This window comes from Apis mellifera, linkage group LG11 (genome assembly GCF_003254395.2).
Source record: "Apis mellifera strain DH4 linkage group LG11, Amel_HAv3.1, whole genome shotgun sequence".
Classification (NCBI taxonomy): domain Eukaryota; kingdom Metazoa; phylum Arthropoda; class Insecta; order Hymenoptera; family Apidae; genus Apis; species Apis mellifera.
In genome coordinates this window covers 8,782,069-8,798,780 of record NC_037648.1, presented here as the reverse complement: position 1 = coordinate 8,798,780, position 16,712 = coordinate 8,782,069, and the positions used below count along the sequence as shown (strand labels likewise).

Below are 16,712 nucleotides of genomic sequence, written 5' to 3'. Positions count from 1 at the left end.
CTTATGTATTATTTATTTATTTCATACATATATTACATTTTTTGATATCACAGAAATAGATATAATTTTTTTTTTATATATTGCAAAATATATACACAAATTTATGAATATTAAAGAAATATACTTTATATATGCGTTAAATATTTATAAATATAAATCAAATGTTTAAATAAAAATTAAAATAAAATTCAAATGTCCCAAAATAAATGCAATAAAGATAAAATAAACAGAAGAAGAATGAAATTAAACAAATCATATTTATTAACATTTTTATTCAATTTTTTAAATATTACAGAACACATCACATTAAAATATTAGAAAAAGTATCGAAGAATGAGGAATTTTTTTATAATAAAGCAGATGAAATAAAAATTAGAATTTGTTAGTAAGAATCACATATTTCCTGTCTCTAAAATAAATCCTTGAGAAGGATTCGATATTAACAAAAACAAAAAAAAAAAAGAAAATAAAAATAGTATATATAAAATATGGCAAGCAAAAATTATTTCAAAAATATGAATTAATTAGAAAAAAAAATATTAATAATTAAGAAAATTATTAATATCATAATTGTTAATATCAAATAAAGCATATACTAAGATAACTATTATTCATGTGTGAAAACATTACAAAAATATAAACCTGATTTCTTAAAAGCTATTATAATTCAAGAGAGAAATTATCAACTATCCTATTGATTCGAGGTATGCATTATATTCATATTTCTGATATTATCCCACAGATATATATATAAGTTTGATTCACTTATATATTTTTACTTTTTTTTTTTTTTAAATATATTTTGTTTTTTAATTATTATTTTTTTCTATTTTCTTTTATTAGCATAGCGAAGAAGGTGAATGTTAATTATCGATTTTTTTATATCGAACATCTTTTTTTAGAACTCAATGTTTCATGGAACATTCAATGATATAGGTACACCATCCCTTTGGTATAGAAATATATTTCATTTTACAAATATGAAAAATTTTTTTCTTTCTCTAAAGCATAACTAGAAATTAATTATACTATAATTTAATTTAATTATAATACAGAATCTTTTCCTCTTTCACTTTCCTCTTCTCCTCTGATAGACTTCTCATCTTTAAAAGACTAGAAATGTTACAGAAATTTTATTTACAATTATAACATATATCATAATCTTTTTTCCTTTCTTTTTTCTTTTTCAGTTTTGAGAACAATAAAATTCAATTCAATAATCAAGCAACAAAAGATTTAATATAATATATTTTACTTGTTTCTGAATGTATAAGAGAATTTTTTTTTCTTAATACTAATTTTAATTCTAATAAGTAAGTTTCAATGTTAACAATTGTAAGTGAAAATTTCTTTTTCGAAAAAGAACACTGGAACAATTGATCTATAATATTAGAATTAAAATTAGTATTAAATAATTGAATAATTTAATATACATGTATAAATAAAATCAATAATGATATAATTTTTTCAAAAATATCTATATAATTTCAGTAATTATAAAAAATAATATCTGAAATTAATCAATTACATTGATTTGGCAATTTTGGTCTTAACATTGATTTTTCCATAAAAATTGATTGATGTTTTTCCACATATTATAACGACAAGAGATACTATACAATATTAAACTTAATTTTATTAGTCACGAACTTTGGTACATATCCTTATTTTTATTTGCTTTGTCTTATTTTATCACATTTTCCTTTCTTTGAACATAATTAACAAAACTCAATGAAGATAGCAATTAATTCAAACGCTAATTCATTGATTGTTTCTTTGGACAGCAATTAATATAATGATAGAATGATAGAAATACTTGATCGAATTTTTCATTGATTCATTGACAACGTTATCATCTCTTTCAAAATTATAAATCCAAAATTGCTCTATTATTTAAATTTTAAATTATTTTCTCCATCATTCAATATACATTTTTAATTTTCGCACTGTTATAGTATATTCCTCACGTTTTGAGTTCTGGAAACATGTATAATATAATAAACACGTATAATAATCGTTTGTAACATCATATTACAGAGACTGTACAATTCGTTTTCCTGAGCTAAGATGCTAGAATCTATTTTTCTTTTTTAAATACAATCGAACCTCGATCTACTAACACTCATTTTTCTTCTTTCCTTTGTTTCTCTAATTAATAATTCTTTCCACCAATTATTTATTACTTTTCAAAATTGATATTTTATAAAATTCGATTAAACTTTGTTTAATCAAGGCTCCATTGTATTAATCATAATCCTCGCATATTTCTGCACTTATTTACATACATATATCAAAATAATTACACATATAATCACTTATCTTTTTCTCTTTTGCATGTTTCATCATCGTATTTTTATATTTATACACATATATTACACATCTTCTCTATTGTACCTATATCATATTTAAAATTTCATACTTATTTCTTATTCATTTAAACAATGTATGTATATATATATATTATAAATCTGACATAACATCGAAGAGTAACAAACAGAATCTACAATCATGACTCGAATTATATTACGATCAAATCTTATTTACAAAGTCATATTTATCTATAAAATTTTTTTTATCTTTTCTTCTTCCCATATTTCTCATGTATCTCTATATCTTTGGTTTTTCTTTCAAATCGTGCTCAATCACGACAATTAGAATTTCACTAAGAATAATACAAATAAAAAAAAAACATTCTAAACAGTACATCTTATCTTGTTAATGTATTGTTATATATCTATACGTGTGTGAATAGTTATAAACTTTTCAGTGTGAACAATGAACGTTTGATGTTCAGACATTTGGCTCTGTCTGTATTTCGTGAAACAACATTTAATAAACGTAGGCACACCGTGTTTATCGATAAGTATCTTAGGCGTAATACAAATGATTCTGATAATTTTGCTTTCAAACCTGAAAACAAATATTTTAATAATGAATTTAATTTATTGATAAATTTATATATGAAATAAAAATGGGGAAGAAAGTTACACGAGATATATTTATAAATTTTAAAATTAGGATACTTGAATAATTTGGGATTTAAATTAGGAAGAGAGAAAAAAAAAATTATATTTGATATTTAAATGTTAGTTCGTTAAGGGGATATATTTATGCAGAAAAGATTTTCAAAGCGAAAGGTGAAGTCAGAAAGATTTGTTACGTTTATAAATATGTAAATTGACTTCTTTTAATTAATTACTTTGAAGGAAGAAGTCTTTGAAAATATTGTGCAAAAGATTTTCAAAGTTAGTTAAAGCTTGTCAAATTGGAATAACGAAGTTGGCAGATCATTAAAATATAAAGAATAAAATGGAAATTATTTGGATTACATATATCCAGCTTTGAAAAAAAGTTATAACTCTTTGATGCTTTATTCAAGGTATGTAAATTAAATCAATATAGAATATCATATAGCGAATATAGTTGAATTAAAAATAGAAAAAATTATTCTGAAAAAATATAATACTTAATTTACTTACCTAATTAAACGGTTGAAGATAATTGAATGTGAGGATTAATGGCAACTGCATAATGGCTAGCAGAATATTGATTGACAATTGACCAGACAGATTTCCTGCAATGAAATCATCATAATGTATTGTCAGAAGAAACTATACATATTCATTAATTAATTTTAACAATGTTCTAAATATATTTTCAATATACGTTCTTCTAATTATTATTAATATATACCAATAATATTAAAAAACTAACGATTTATCAATTTCAGATTCCAAATTTCTTTTAGAATTGTGAACGTCGTATAATTAAATTATTCATTTACTTGTTCTTTTTTATTTAAGAAAATTAATTAATACCATGTCATGGTGTCATCTATCTTGATATTCTAATAATATTATACTTTTCTTCGTAGTGAAAGTTATCACTTATTTTTATCATATCTCCGTTCATTTTTACACGAGAGAAAAAATCTAATTGTTACGGTTATTTCATTTTTTTTTTTGTTTAAATTCAAGAGATTTCGAGCTACGATAGAGAAATTGGGTCGAAAGGCCACACAATTCATAAGGCATCAAGTGTCTTACAAATGTCAAAGGTGGATAATTCTAAGCTATCTGAGAGTTCCTCTTTTAAATTTCACAAAGGACATCTCTCTCCAGTTCCTTCCTCCTTTTGCGATCGATAACAGCATACTTTTTTATTTCTATCTTCAATATCATTTCGAAATCGGTCAATCGTCTCGTTAAAACTCGATAAACACGTCGTTATTTTTACCGTTGGAAAATATATAGTACGATATTTCTTCACGACATCCAGAAATTTTAACCGAATTTTTATCATTTTCTATCAAATTTCGATTCCGTGGTCAAAAGTTTACGAGATACGATGTCACATAACACCGTTACAATTATTTTAAGTCATGGATCGCTAATGCTAAACTGCGTGTTTTTAAATTAGAGGAATTTCTTCTTCCTTTTAGCCTCTCATCCCTGCGTCAACAGAAAGGATTTCCATTAGCAGTAAGAATTAACTCCCTTCCACGGCTAATTACTTTCTTATTTGTGAACTTTCTTCTTTTATCTATCGTTTCTTCCATTAACTTAAGAAACAGTTTCATTGCTCGAAACTTTTTCCCATTGGCCGATTTAATCGTTTGCCAAGATAAGAGAAGAGAAGAGAAGAGAAAGAGAAAGAGAGGAGGGATGATTGTAAGGGTGGATACAGGAAAAGCGATACAGGATGCTTCAAAAGGATGCCAAAAGTGGATAGATAGAAAGAGAAAGAGAAGATGTAACGGAGATATATTTTTAATATATCTTGAAAAAAGAGAGAGAGAAAAAGAGAGAGGCAGGGAGAGAGATATGAAGAAAAGATGAATGTAACAGTGGTACAGAATGCTTCGAAAGAATGTAAAAAGGTAGAGAGAAAGAGATTGGAAAAAGGTGAATGTAATACTATGTTTCAAAAGGATGTCAAGGATGGATGAATAGAAAGAGAGAGAGAAAGAATCTTAGAAAAGGACAGATGTAACGAAATGGTATAAGATGTTTCAAAAATGGGCGAACGTAAAATTTAATCGTTGATGAAAGAAGTTTTGAGATGAGAATAAGGATCTTTTCGATAATGTTCCGATTTAATCGTCGGATGGAAGTTAGTTCCTCAATGAAGATATATCTTGGAAAGTTCGGTTAACTTAATGGAAGAAATTTTCCACGAGGAAAAGGATGTTATGTATGGAGACATGTTAGTTAGAACAATTTAATAATAATCTTCGATGGAAGTTGAAGTTCTAGAAAATGAAATTTCCTTTCTTTATTATCAAATGCACGTTGTCTTCCTTAAACATCATAAATGAATAAATAAATTTTGAACGAATTTCTGATGATTCGTAATATTGAATTTTTAAAAATTCATTTATATTTACATAAAATTTAATTTTCTTCATGCTTGAATATTTATTTTTGATAAAACTAACTGTTCATCGTACGAATTTGTACAAATATTAATTTCAATGGAATATTTACGAAGAGATGTATAGTTTCCATTGTAAAGCATATTGTAAACACTTGATGTTTGTTTATTTATCCGATGTTTAGGAACTGTGCGTGTATTCTTCGTATATCATATGCAAATATTGTTTATTTTGCCAGAGCAAGCGACATAGTTAGCATATCAATATTTTGCTTAGCAATCGTTTAAAGCCTTAAAAGCAATCTATTATGGATGAAATTACCCGAAATGCTATTTTTATTTAAGTTTCATTGACCATAAAGCTTTTAAGCGTTAACATATAAATACAAAATGTCTCAAAAGAAATACCAAAGTGCAATAAAGTGCAGAAAACACGATGCTAGAAGCAAATTTGTTTAAAATTTTGTTCGAAGTGAATCAAGTTTTTTCAACTGAAAAGAAATTCACGTGTAATAATATCTGTATGCATACAGAAGTTATTAATTCTTCGTATATTCTATGGTTTAAAATAAGACGAAAATCAAGAATATTTATTCACTATTAGTTATTCACAGTTGAAAATCGATTATTGAATATTAATATTCAATAATTATATGAAGCTATTTAGAAAGTTATTAAATTTGTTAAAAATTATTAATACATCATTAATAAGATCATAAAAATAAATATATCTACCATATTTTACCTTAATTAAAATTAATTATTTACCTTAAATTTTACTTTAAAATTAAAATTAAGTAAACTTTAACTTGCTACAACTTTAAAGATATTGATTTCTAACTAACGAGTGAAAAATCATTAGAAGCGTAGATTCTTGTCCTTTAAAGCACTTTTTTATTTATCTCGATACAACTTCCGGTTGTCTAGATATCGTCACGTAAAGAAAAGGTAATTTTTGATTATTTATTTTAAATCCTTAAATTCTATTAAAATTAGGGAAACTTTAAATCGCTATAACTTCAAAGATATTGATTTTCGATCAACGAGTAGAAGATCATTAGAAGCGTGGAACTTTGCCCTTTGAGACGCTTTTTTATTTATCCCTATATGACTTCCGATTGCCAAGATATCGTCGTGTAAAGAAAAAGGTAATTTTTGATCGTTTACTATCTCTATCCTTGTCATTTATTCGGATCTCTCGCTCGCACCTCGTCTCACTAACCTATCCCAAACTCCAGACGAATGACAGACGCGATTCCTGGAAGTAGTAGGCATTTCCAGGAAGAAATGTAGGTCACTGGGTCGCGGATCCATTCATAAATTTCACACTTTAAAGCTACTTTGAATCCTTATATCTCGGCAGCCGATTGAAATATTGAGATAATTCAAAAAGTGACTTCAATGGTATACTTTCCTCTATGTTTTGAATAGGTTTTGACGAGCAAATCTTTAATATCTTTTTATATTTTTTTTAAATGAAAAATCAAAGTTTCTTTCGTGATTTTGCATGACTGAAATGTATAATTATATTTTTTACATATAATTTGAATTTTATAATGAAATTTTTTTCGAAAATAAAAATTTTCGTCTTATTTGATAGAATCTCTTTGATATACGATTATTAAATTACGAAAATATATTAAATAGTTATAATAAATATTAAAAAAGAGAATTACTTCAATTTAAATACAAAAATAAAATAAATTTATTTTTTATTGATTCTCGAATTCTCACTTTGAAAATTCATTGTATTATTTTTAGAATTTTTCAATGTTTTATTAATTTTAGAATTTTACATTGAATAAACAAATAGTTTCGGTCGATACACGTGAATCCCTTTTAAATTCGAATCGTCCAGCCTTGAACCGAGATAGAAAAGATAGAAAAATCAAAGAAATCAGATCATTTAAAGAGTGTTTAAAGCAGTTTTCAAATGTTTATCAGCAAATTCTGGAATTTGGAATCCTGTATGCAAGAAAAACAATAGCATCGATCTTGTCAAAGTTTCCAATTTTTATAAATAATGGCTTATGGTGGTGATGCGAATAAGAAGAGAAATTTACAAGCCTTACCACCACCATTGCCAGGCTCTGAGTCGTTTAACGTTTGGGTCTCCATTTTGTGCAGCAGCTTCGTTGTAGTAGTTGAAGTAGTAGGCGGCCCTGCACAATAAACACCACATATCGCGTCCATCAAGTAGTAAGCATATATCCCTCTATCAATGTAGTTAAGGTGTTAGAAACAGAAGCAGCCAATTATGATTTTAGTTCATTAATTAATTAGTTTATTGGTTTGATAGTGTCTTTGTATGAATGCTTTCTTTGTTAGGAAAAAGTACAGAGATATTTTTAAATTTTTATGTCTCTAAATTGATTGATTTATTTTGAAATTTAATTTTGAGAAGCAAATTAAAAAGAAAGATTGAAGAATGAAGGAAAATGAAAGTAAGAAAAGGATAAACTATGATTTTATGTGATAGATTTGTTTATAAATTATATGATGAAGTTACAAAATGTGGATATGTGATTGTTTGAAAATGAAAATGATAAATATTAATAAATATAAATAATAATTATAAATATAATAAATATAGTAATAAATATTAAAATATATGTATAATTTTATTTCTGGATATTTGCAGAATATATATGTTAAATAAAATATGTATATATGAAATATTCAGATGATCAATGAGTTATTTTGTTTATTTTTCAATCGATCATATTTAATTTATTGCATTGGTGCTTATTGCTTGTTGTACAGAACAGAGACATATATACACTTACAATTATACACGAGCCAAGGCAATTCGATTTAATTCAGATATATTTAAATGTTACATACATTGACAAGAGTTATATTATACATTCAATACATTTATAAATTAATATCACATTTTTATTAGCAAAGCTTTCCAGTACTTACTTCAGAGAAAGTTGTTGCAGGAAGTTGATAGTAGAAGCTCTGTAATTATTTTTAGCTACAAATTGTTAGAAAAGCTTCGTTTATCATATCTTTATTTATATTTATAAATAATTACTCACTAAAATTTTTTAAATCATTCTTAAAAAAATTTCTTTTAAAAGATGATATTAATATCAATCTATTTGATCTATTTGAAAAGTGAAGTTTTGCAAAAAAAAAAAAAAAATAAAAGAGAAAAATTAATAATTTCTAACTTTATATCTTTCTTTTATAAATTATCACATATTCATCTCAAGTATAATTTCGAAAAATTTGAAAGCAAGGTTAAACTAAAGCAATTTAAAACCACCAAGCAAATTTATCCAGGTTATAAAAGCAAACAACTCTACCTGGTAAATATTTACATCACGAAACACGAGTAAATCAAGTCCCGTTAAAGGGTTAACATCAATCGATATCCAAGAGTTAGGAAAATAAAACATCGTTAATTCGTGAGCTGCATTTTCTTTTTAATCCCAACTTTAATAACGAGCTATTCCTTTTTCTTTTCTTTTTTTCCTCTAATCCTTCCTTATAACTGTAATATGAAGAGATCAAAAGTAAAACACTTTCGATACAACGTACAACAGAGGAAGATAGAGAAATAGAAAAACGAAGATGCAATCAAAAGTCTTCACGCATTCTATGTGTATTCAATTAACAAAATGTATTATCAAATACATATAATAATCATATAAAAATATAAAAATATCATTTTGAAGAAAACAATAAAACTTCGAATATATAAAATGTTCAGATCTATTATTTTTGTTTTTTGTAAAAAAAATAAAAGAATGAATAAAAAATAGGAGAATAGAAATAAAAAAGTTCAATAAAAATTAAAAGATGAAAATTTTTTGACAAGATTTTTAGACAGAATTCTTTTCTTTTAAAAAAAATCTAAAATTCACCCTGCACAATAATTTTTATTGGAACAATAATTCCCGAATTAGGTGAAATTTCTCATAAGATAATGCACTAAAGACTTTTGCGGCTAATTGTGGATAGGATAGATTAAAATACATTTATACTAACTGGGATAGTAGACGGTTTCGTGGGAAACGTTGTAGTTCGCCTCTGGTATATGGAGCAAGCATGAGATAGTTGTTATATCCGGTAACTCTTCGTCCAGAAAGGTCGTTCGTGATAAGACGTCGTACAGTCCATCGACACGCTGTATAATATCGAACGTTTGATTTTCCGGGACACCCCTGTAATGGAAGCGAAACTTGCAAAATTATCACGGCCAAGTTCCAACTTGAAATATCATGCAATACGTCGGCTGAACGAGCATTAGCATGGTAATGTTATTTCGAAGACGCGTGTGTAATTTTACCTTGAAATTGGGAAATACGTCTATAATAATGTTTGATCATTGTAGAAAATGAAAAGTATGTGAATTTGTACAGTTGAAATGGTTCTCTTTTGTTGATTTTGAAATGGAAATTTTTATTATTGAAATGGTTGAAATTTAGGAAAAAAGTTTTGAAAGTAAAGATTTTTTGAGCAAAAAGTTTTAATTGAAAAGAGAATTTAAAAATTTGGGAAATCATAATAAAATTTCATTTTCAGTTTGTCTCAAATTTTAAATATTAAAAAAGTTCTAAGTTGAAAAAATATATACAGTTTGAAATTACGTAGAATTTATCGAATTTGAAAGAGAATAAAAGTTGAAAGTTGTTATTATATATAATTGTGAAGGAACAAAATGACGCGTAATTTAAAATTAAAGTTAAAAAAAACATATTGCGTATTACCTTATATATATAACTTAAACATATTCCAATGTTATCCAAAAGATAGAATAATTATAATAATCGATATTTTATTTCGAAGGTTGAAAATTTCAAAGAATATTCAAAATAATGACGATATTTATTTAATACAATTTAACTTTTGCTTTGTTCCTATATATAATGCTTCCATGTATTTCGAGCTTATTATTATAATCTGACAATTTTCTTTGTTATCGTTAAAAAGTTTCTTGTGTTAAGATAAGAAAATACTTATTTTTTTACTTTATTTTTATCATTTATAAATTTTCCATGCATACCAATTTTCGTTATTAAGTAATGTGATAAAATATTTTTTCTAGAAAATATTAAACAATAGAAGTTGACTTTTTTTTATTTTATTATGAAGTTAAATATTAAATTTAATATTTTATCATATTGTAAAATTTATCCTCTAATATATATTATTTATTTATCAAAAAGATTGGAATATACAAAATATTGTAAATAATTTTCATTCTTTTATATTTAAACGAGTTTTAAAAAATAAATAAATGTATATTTAAGTTAAGAATTGATTAGAATCTTAATTAATAATCTTTCTAAACTAAAATTATAACATCATATAACATTTCGTGTACAAACAAGTAATTCATTAACAATGGAAGAGAAGTTTTTTATCAAGATTTAAAAATATCTAGAAAATAGAGTAATTTGTTAGAAAGCTTGTTGGAAGTAAGTACTTACTCGATGGATATGTTAAGAGTAGGTTGTGGATATAGTCCTTCCGCCATGCATGTTATCTCCACCCCATCCTTATCATCTATAGTTTTCTTTGTATATATAAGATCGAACTTTTTCTCTGTTGCTGGAACAAACGAATTTATTAATTTATTTAATACGAGATATAATAAATTTCAATTTTTATTATCTTTAAACTTTCACTCAATGAATGCAATGAAAAATACTTTTGCCTTCTGAACACAATTTTTAACACAAATTTAATTATCAATATTTTATATTACTCCAATTTCCACAATTGGTATACAAATCAAAAACATGCACAAGCATAAAAAAAACGAGAACGAAGAAAAAAAAGTAAAGAAGAAGAAAATTATCAATGTTAATAACCACTCTAATAAAAAATTGAACATTTTATTCGGTATTGGCGTTAAAAATTAATTATTCAGTTAAATTGGAGGCAGAATATACTCACAGTATACGATCATGGATCCGCTAGCGGATTTCTCGTCCGCAAACGTGGATATGACGCACCTGTACTCTCCGCTAAGTTCGATATCGGGGTTATTTAATTTTATAGCTCGAAACATTGTGTACGGATCGTCGCTGGCAGGGTAGTTCAGTTCGACATAGTTCGACAATACATCGCCGGCCAGAGGTTTCCTACCGTATATCCATTGATAGGCCACTTCATCCGCGTTAAAGAACCATTTCACGACTAATCCTTTGCTCGGCGTGTCCTCGAGATCATAATCGCAATCCAGGATCACATGATCGGTGTCGTTCGCTTTCACCATCGACGGTATGGTGACGTTTTTTATCACGAGTTGCCAGCATTCTGAAGAATAGCGAAAAAGAACAGTAGAAAAGACGAGGAAGGAAAGAAAGAAAAAAAAGAAAAAGGTGGTTGGTGGTGGACTGCGGAGGATCGATTTACGAGAGTGGGTGGAAAGAACGATCCTTTCCTTTTATTCCTATTCTTCGTGCTGAGAGTATTGAAAAAGGGATATGTGGTAGGGTAGATACTCGAGCAAGGCATTGATCGGGTTAGGATCCAGAAAAATTTCTAAATTTCAAGTATTGGAAACTGAGAATGCGCGAGAATTCGAAATAAATTTGTTAATATTGAATTCTAAGATTGTTTTTTCCACATTACGAAAGTTTTCCAGGAAATTCGTCCTGATTCTGGAAAATGTCGAGATTCCTGAGAATATCGAGAATCTAAATTTTAACACCATTCCAGAGAATTTTGGACATTATTGGAAAATTCGAAAGTTTCGGGAACGCGTCCTGATTCCAAAAAATTTCAGGATTGTCAGCAATGTCCGGGATTCTAAATTCTAAGAACATTCTAAGAAATCCCAAATATTCTCAAGAATCCCGAACATTATTGGGAAATCTGAAAGTTTCGAGATATTTTCAAAAATTTCCCATTTTTGAAAAAAAAAATATTCATATTTCCATAGCTTATCCGATATTCCTGATTCAATCATTGTCGAATACTCGTTAAATTTACATTTACAAGGAAAATTTCAAAATTTATAATCGAATCTTAATCGAATAAATGGCCAGCAATACGGAAAGTTTGTAAATGACACAAATTGTTTCCTAAACGATAAACCAATGCAGCTTAAGGAATTCCCTCGACAAAGAACTTGGGGGATCTCATTTCAGCGGAATGAAGATTAAGAAGGGTAATACAATAATATAAGAAAAATATATATTAATTAAGTTTATTCGGCTGGTCGAATGCAATGTTTCTAAACAACTTGTGCTCTATTAAACGTAATATAATAAATTTTCTGCCGGAAAATCGCAATAGAATCGAGGACAGGCACACAGTGATCCAGTGACACACAGGACAGTTTCAATGCTGCGACGTAACGGCCATGGTGTAATTTAAAATTCCTCCGCTTCTATTAAAGGTGATCATCTCCAATAAATGCGGTAACGCGTACAATACCTCAGTTGTGACACGAATTAACGTATGCACTTTTTTCGTTATAATAATAAAATTAAAACGTAATTACGAATATACAATTGAATGGAAAATTTCGCTTTAAAACTGATTTTATTAATTATAAAATATTTGTATGTTATATGGAGTACCGCGACTTCAAAGGTTTTTTTTTTTTTTTTTAAATTCTCGAACGATTTTATTCAATGAAAATTGATTTCTATCGAATATATTTTGATAGATACAATTTTTCTTTATTTTTATCTTTCCTGCAGCACAGAGGGATTAATTAAATGAAGGATTAAATAAATTTAACAAATAACAGTTAAAGTTAAAAATTGTAAGAGTATTTCTTAGAAAATATAATTGATTTAATTGTTATTTTACATTCGCTTTGACGCCAAGGTTCTTCAACAAATTGAATTATACATAGGCTTATAATATTAATCTGTTAATTTGATATTAATGCAAAATTTAAATGCAAAAAATCACAAAATATTCAAAGTGTAATAAACTTCATTTTATTTAATTCATCAAAATTGTATTATTCTATTGAATAAATTTTATTTTAATTTCAATAAACAATCGAAAGAAAGAAGAATGGAAAGAAACCTATCGTAATTGAAGAATACGAGAAAAATAATAAAAATAGAAGTAATTTATAAGATTTACATAAAATTTAATAGTTTGCAAATATAGTTAATAGCTTATGAACCAATTTCAATCATCGATTCATCAATGACACAAGTTCTAAAAATTTTCGATGAATACTTAAAAATAACCAAGTTCGTTTATATTCATTTATTTTAAATGTCTGACAGTTGAACATATAATTTTACATTACACATGCCAGTTGGCACCGTCTACTATCCAGTATTATATTAACTGTATAATGTTACCTTTGATGTAAGAAGAAACAATGCAAAACGAAATTGAAGTAAATTTAAATTTAATCAAAAATTATAATGATTAATTTAACAAAGTTTTTTCCGTTTCTTTTTTATCAATGATATAATTATAATATCATCGTAACTTTTAATTACTCTATCAATTGACTATTTATTCTTCATAATTACAAGTAATTATACATTCAATAAGGAAATAATTTTTTTATAAATTCAAATTTCTAAAATCCTTAGACAATAGGTCAATTTGCATTTCAAGGAAGTGTTTAATCTAGTTGCTGTTGCTGGACGTGTAAATTACGCGTTTACGTGCACTTAGTAAAACAATGGCGACACGTACTTCAAAAGCGATTAACAGTGACTTGAATCTAATAACTTTGTAACACCAAAGTTCCTACTGGTAAACTAATAAACAAAGTAATTCCAAAGTGATGTATCTTTGTATACGATATTTAACTGTTTCAATATCATATGGCATTAATATACAAAACGCAATTAGAATTGCATTTCGCATTATTACATTACAAAGATATTCTCAAAAGCTAAAAATCTTCTTAACCCTATTCTATTTCTATCATCAAAAAAAAAATTCATTTCATTCATAAGTTTTCTAACTAGATCCTTAGTAATCTAACCTAGATCCTTTATGTCTGCAATTATTTCACTGTTCTAGCCTCTCAAAAAAAAAATCTCGAAAAATTCTAAGTAATTGAAGTTTCCACCTCGTTATAGAACAATCGCTCGTCGAATCAAATACTTAAGAGATTAATAAGAAACTCAAGAATGAAATCTTGCTCCAGATATAAATTCAAAAGTTATCTGAAGAATTCCACAAAGAAGATGCGGAGAAGGTTTTAAATAAATAACTCGACGTATATAATGATCATTTTCCAATTTAAAATACGCATTGTGTCATTTTTAAAGAGGATCGTTCCAAATCAATGCTTTACCGTGCACGAGCCCTCGAGCGGTCGTGTCTATCAGCACGTGATTCACGATGAATGGAAACCCCGCATAAAGGGGAACGATTCTAAGGAAAGAAAAAAAAAAAAGAAAGAAAGGAAAAGAAATACGGACAGCGCTCCACTTCCGCACACTTTGCACCCTTCCAATGATAAAGTTAAATTGTAGGTATATAGGGAAGAGAGAAAAGGGAGAAAAAGCATTGAATAAGTAAAATGACGGTTAATAAGAATCTGCATGGAGAATCTCGTATTTATGAAAAAAGCGGTTCCTTTTTTTAAAATGTTTTTCTACCATCAATCTGTTCAAGAAATCAAAAATTATCTTCGAATTCGTTCCGAATCGAATAAAACGAAAGTATAAAAACGAGTTCGATAATTATAGCGAAAAATTTCAAGCTTATACTCATCTATTTTTATCCATCGATATCTCTTTAACCGTGTCGCTTGATTACGGTTCTAATTAAACGTGTACTAAAATTCCTTTTCCAGTGAGAAATATATTAATTGAGGAGTCAACAAGAAGAAAAATTCGATCGAGCTAATAAACAATTAGCAAAATCTAAAAATATACGAAACGAAAAATCTCTCATTGAAAATTTCCGAAGAAACGAGGTTCGAGGATGAAAAACAAGACGAAGAAAATGTCCTACGTGCTTTCCCTTTTCGCATTCCGGTTTCTATTTCCAAAAGCGATCAAATTAGATCGCCTTAGTGGTGGAATTGAGGGCGCGAGAGCCATGAGAGCATCGCTGTTTCGAATGCGAAACGCGGGCCGAAAACGACGCCACGACGACGCGATGAACAGAGAGGAGGAGGACTGGCACACTCGGATCGGTGAACTGTGGGTCCGCTTAAAAATAGCTTCGAAAGCAACGTGGCAAAGCTCGGTGGAACGATGTGTGCCAAGGATACGGTCGTGGTGTCGCAGAATGCAGGAATTTTGCTCGTTCTATTGCGCGGCGGTTCGCAAACTTTTTCAAACAGACTCGTCGAAAGCTTCGAAACTCGTTCAGGCGTGCAAACGTATCATTCGACGGGGAAAACGGAAACGAAAGGGAGAAAAAAAGGGGCATAGCGTTCGACTTCGTTCGTCGCGAGGAAATAAAGCACGTGGCCGTGCCGCGTGTGTGCATAAACAACTACTGGTAAAAAGACCCCCACGGAAACTAGCAACGCAACCGGAAACAATTTCGTATCTCTGGGCAACTGTATTGGCCACCTGCGGTCCTTTCTATTCAAACACCGCGAAATTAGACATGAACATTGTATCATATTCATCAATTATGCATTTGTTCCATTTGGATGCGTTACGATAAACTGGTCTTAGGTATCGATGAGTGAAGTTCGAGATCGTATTTGACAAATCGAGTCTGATTAATTGGGTATAAATAAAAGGGTTGCGCACCGACCTTGAACGCATCCCAGCAGAAACAGACTGCAGAGAAACCAGCATCGTGTCATCGTATTCATGGTCCGCTCGCACTTGACACTTTACTCACGACAATCTTTTCTAAGTTGGCCAATTGATCTTCGTTCATATCACGACATTTACACGCGGTGTCGACACTAAGTAACTCTCGTTACTCGTCGGGGATTCTTTGAAAATTTGACAACGATTGTATATCGGGAGGAAGGAGATAGAGAACTGTACCGAGCCGGCTAATTTTGGTACGAAAATTCGACCACTACGAACCTTCCACAAGGACCAACGAAAACAAACTGAGCCACTGTTCCGCTATCCGAGTTCGTATCCGCCGGACTCCCTCCTTCCGGCCCGCGCCATCCGCCAGCGCCATCATACCTGCACTCTATACAGGGTGTCATTATATTTATGGAACAATTTTGGAAGATCTGAAAACTCGATATAGAAAAGTATTTATTTATAATTAAGTTACAAGTTGAAGAATTGAAGTTATTATTTATTTATAATTAAGTTACAAGTTGAAGAATTGAAGTTCGTTCTGAACAAAATGAGATGGAACGGAGGAACGAAGATGAAATTATCTCGTAAATTTAATACTTGATCGATAAATCTTTGATGCATTATTTTTATGTGTACCAACTTTTGTGTGAT

The 16,712-nt window shown here is 28.4% G+C and overlaps 1 protein-coding gene across 2 annotated transcripts; it reads right to left on the bottom strand.

The window, feature by feature from the left end:
* Positions 1 to 779: 779 nt before the first annotated feature.
* LOC409695 lies at positions 780 to 16,371 on the bottom strand. Of its 2 annotated transcripts, XM_026443754.1 has the most exons (7): positions 16,048 to 16,371; positions 11,287 to 11,649; positions 10,818 to 10,938; positions 9,373 to 9,548; positions 7,446 to 7,535; positions 3,480 to 3,574; positions 780 to 2,910 (listed from the first exon to the last, which is right to left on the bottom strand). In XM_026443754.1, exons 1-6 carry the CDS (start codon positions 16,106 to 16,108, stop codon positions 3,480 to 3,482), a joined length of 906 nt encoding a protein of 301 aa, XP_026299539.1. In that variant the 5' UTR covers positions 16,109 to 16,371; the 3' UTR covers positions 780 to 2,910. The 2 variants fall into 2 exon arrangements, with proteins under 2 accessions (XP_026299539.1, XP_026299540.1); XM_026443755.1 differs by lacking the exon at positions 7,446 to 7,535 and having other exon boundaries at positions 16,048 to 16,370.
* Positions 16,372 to 16,712: the final 341 nt, after the last annotated feature.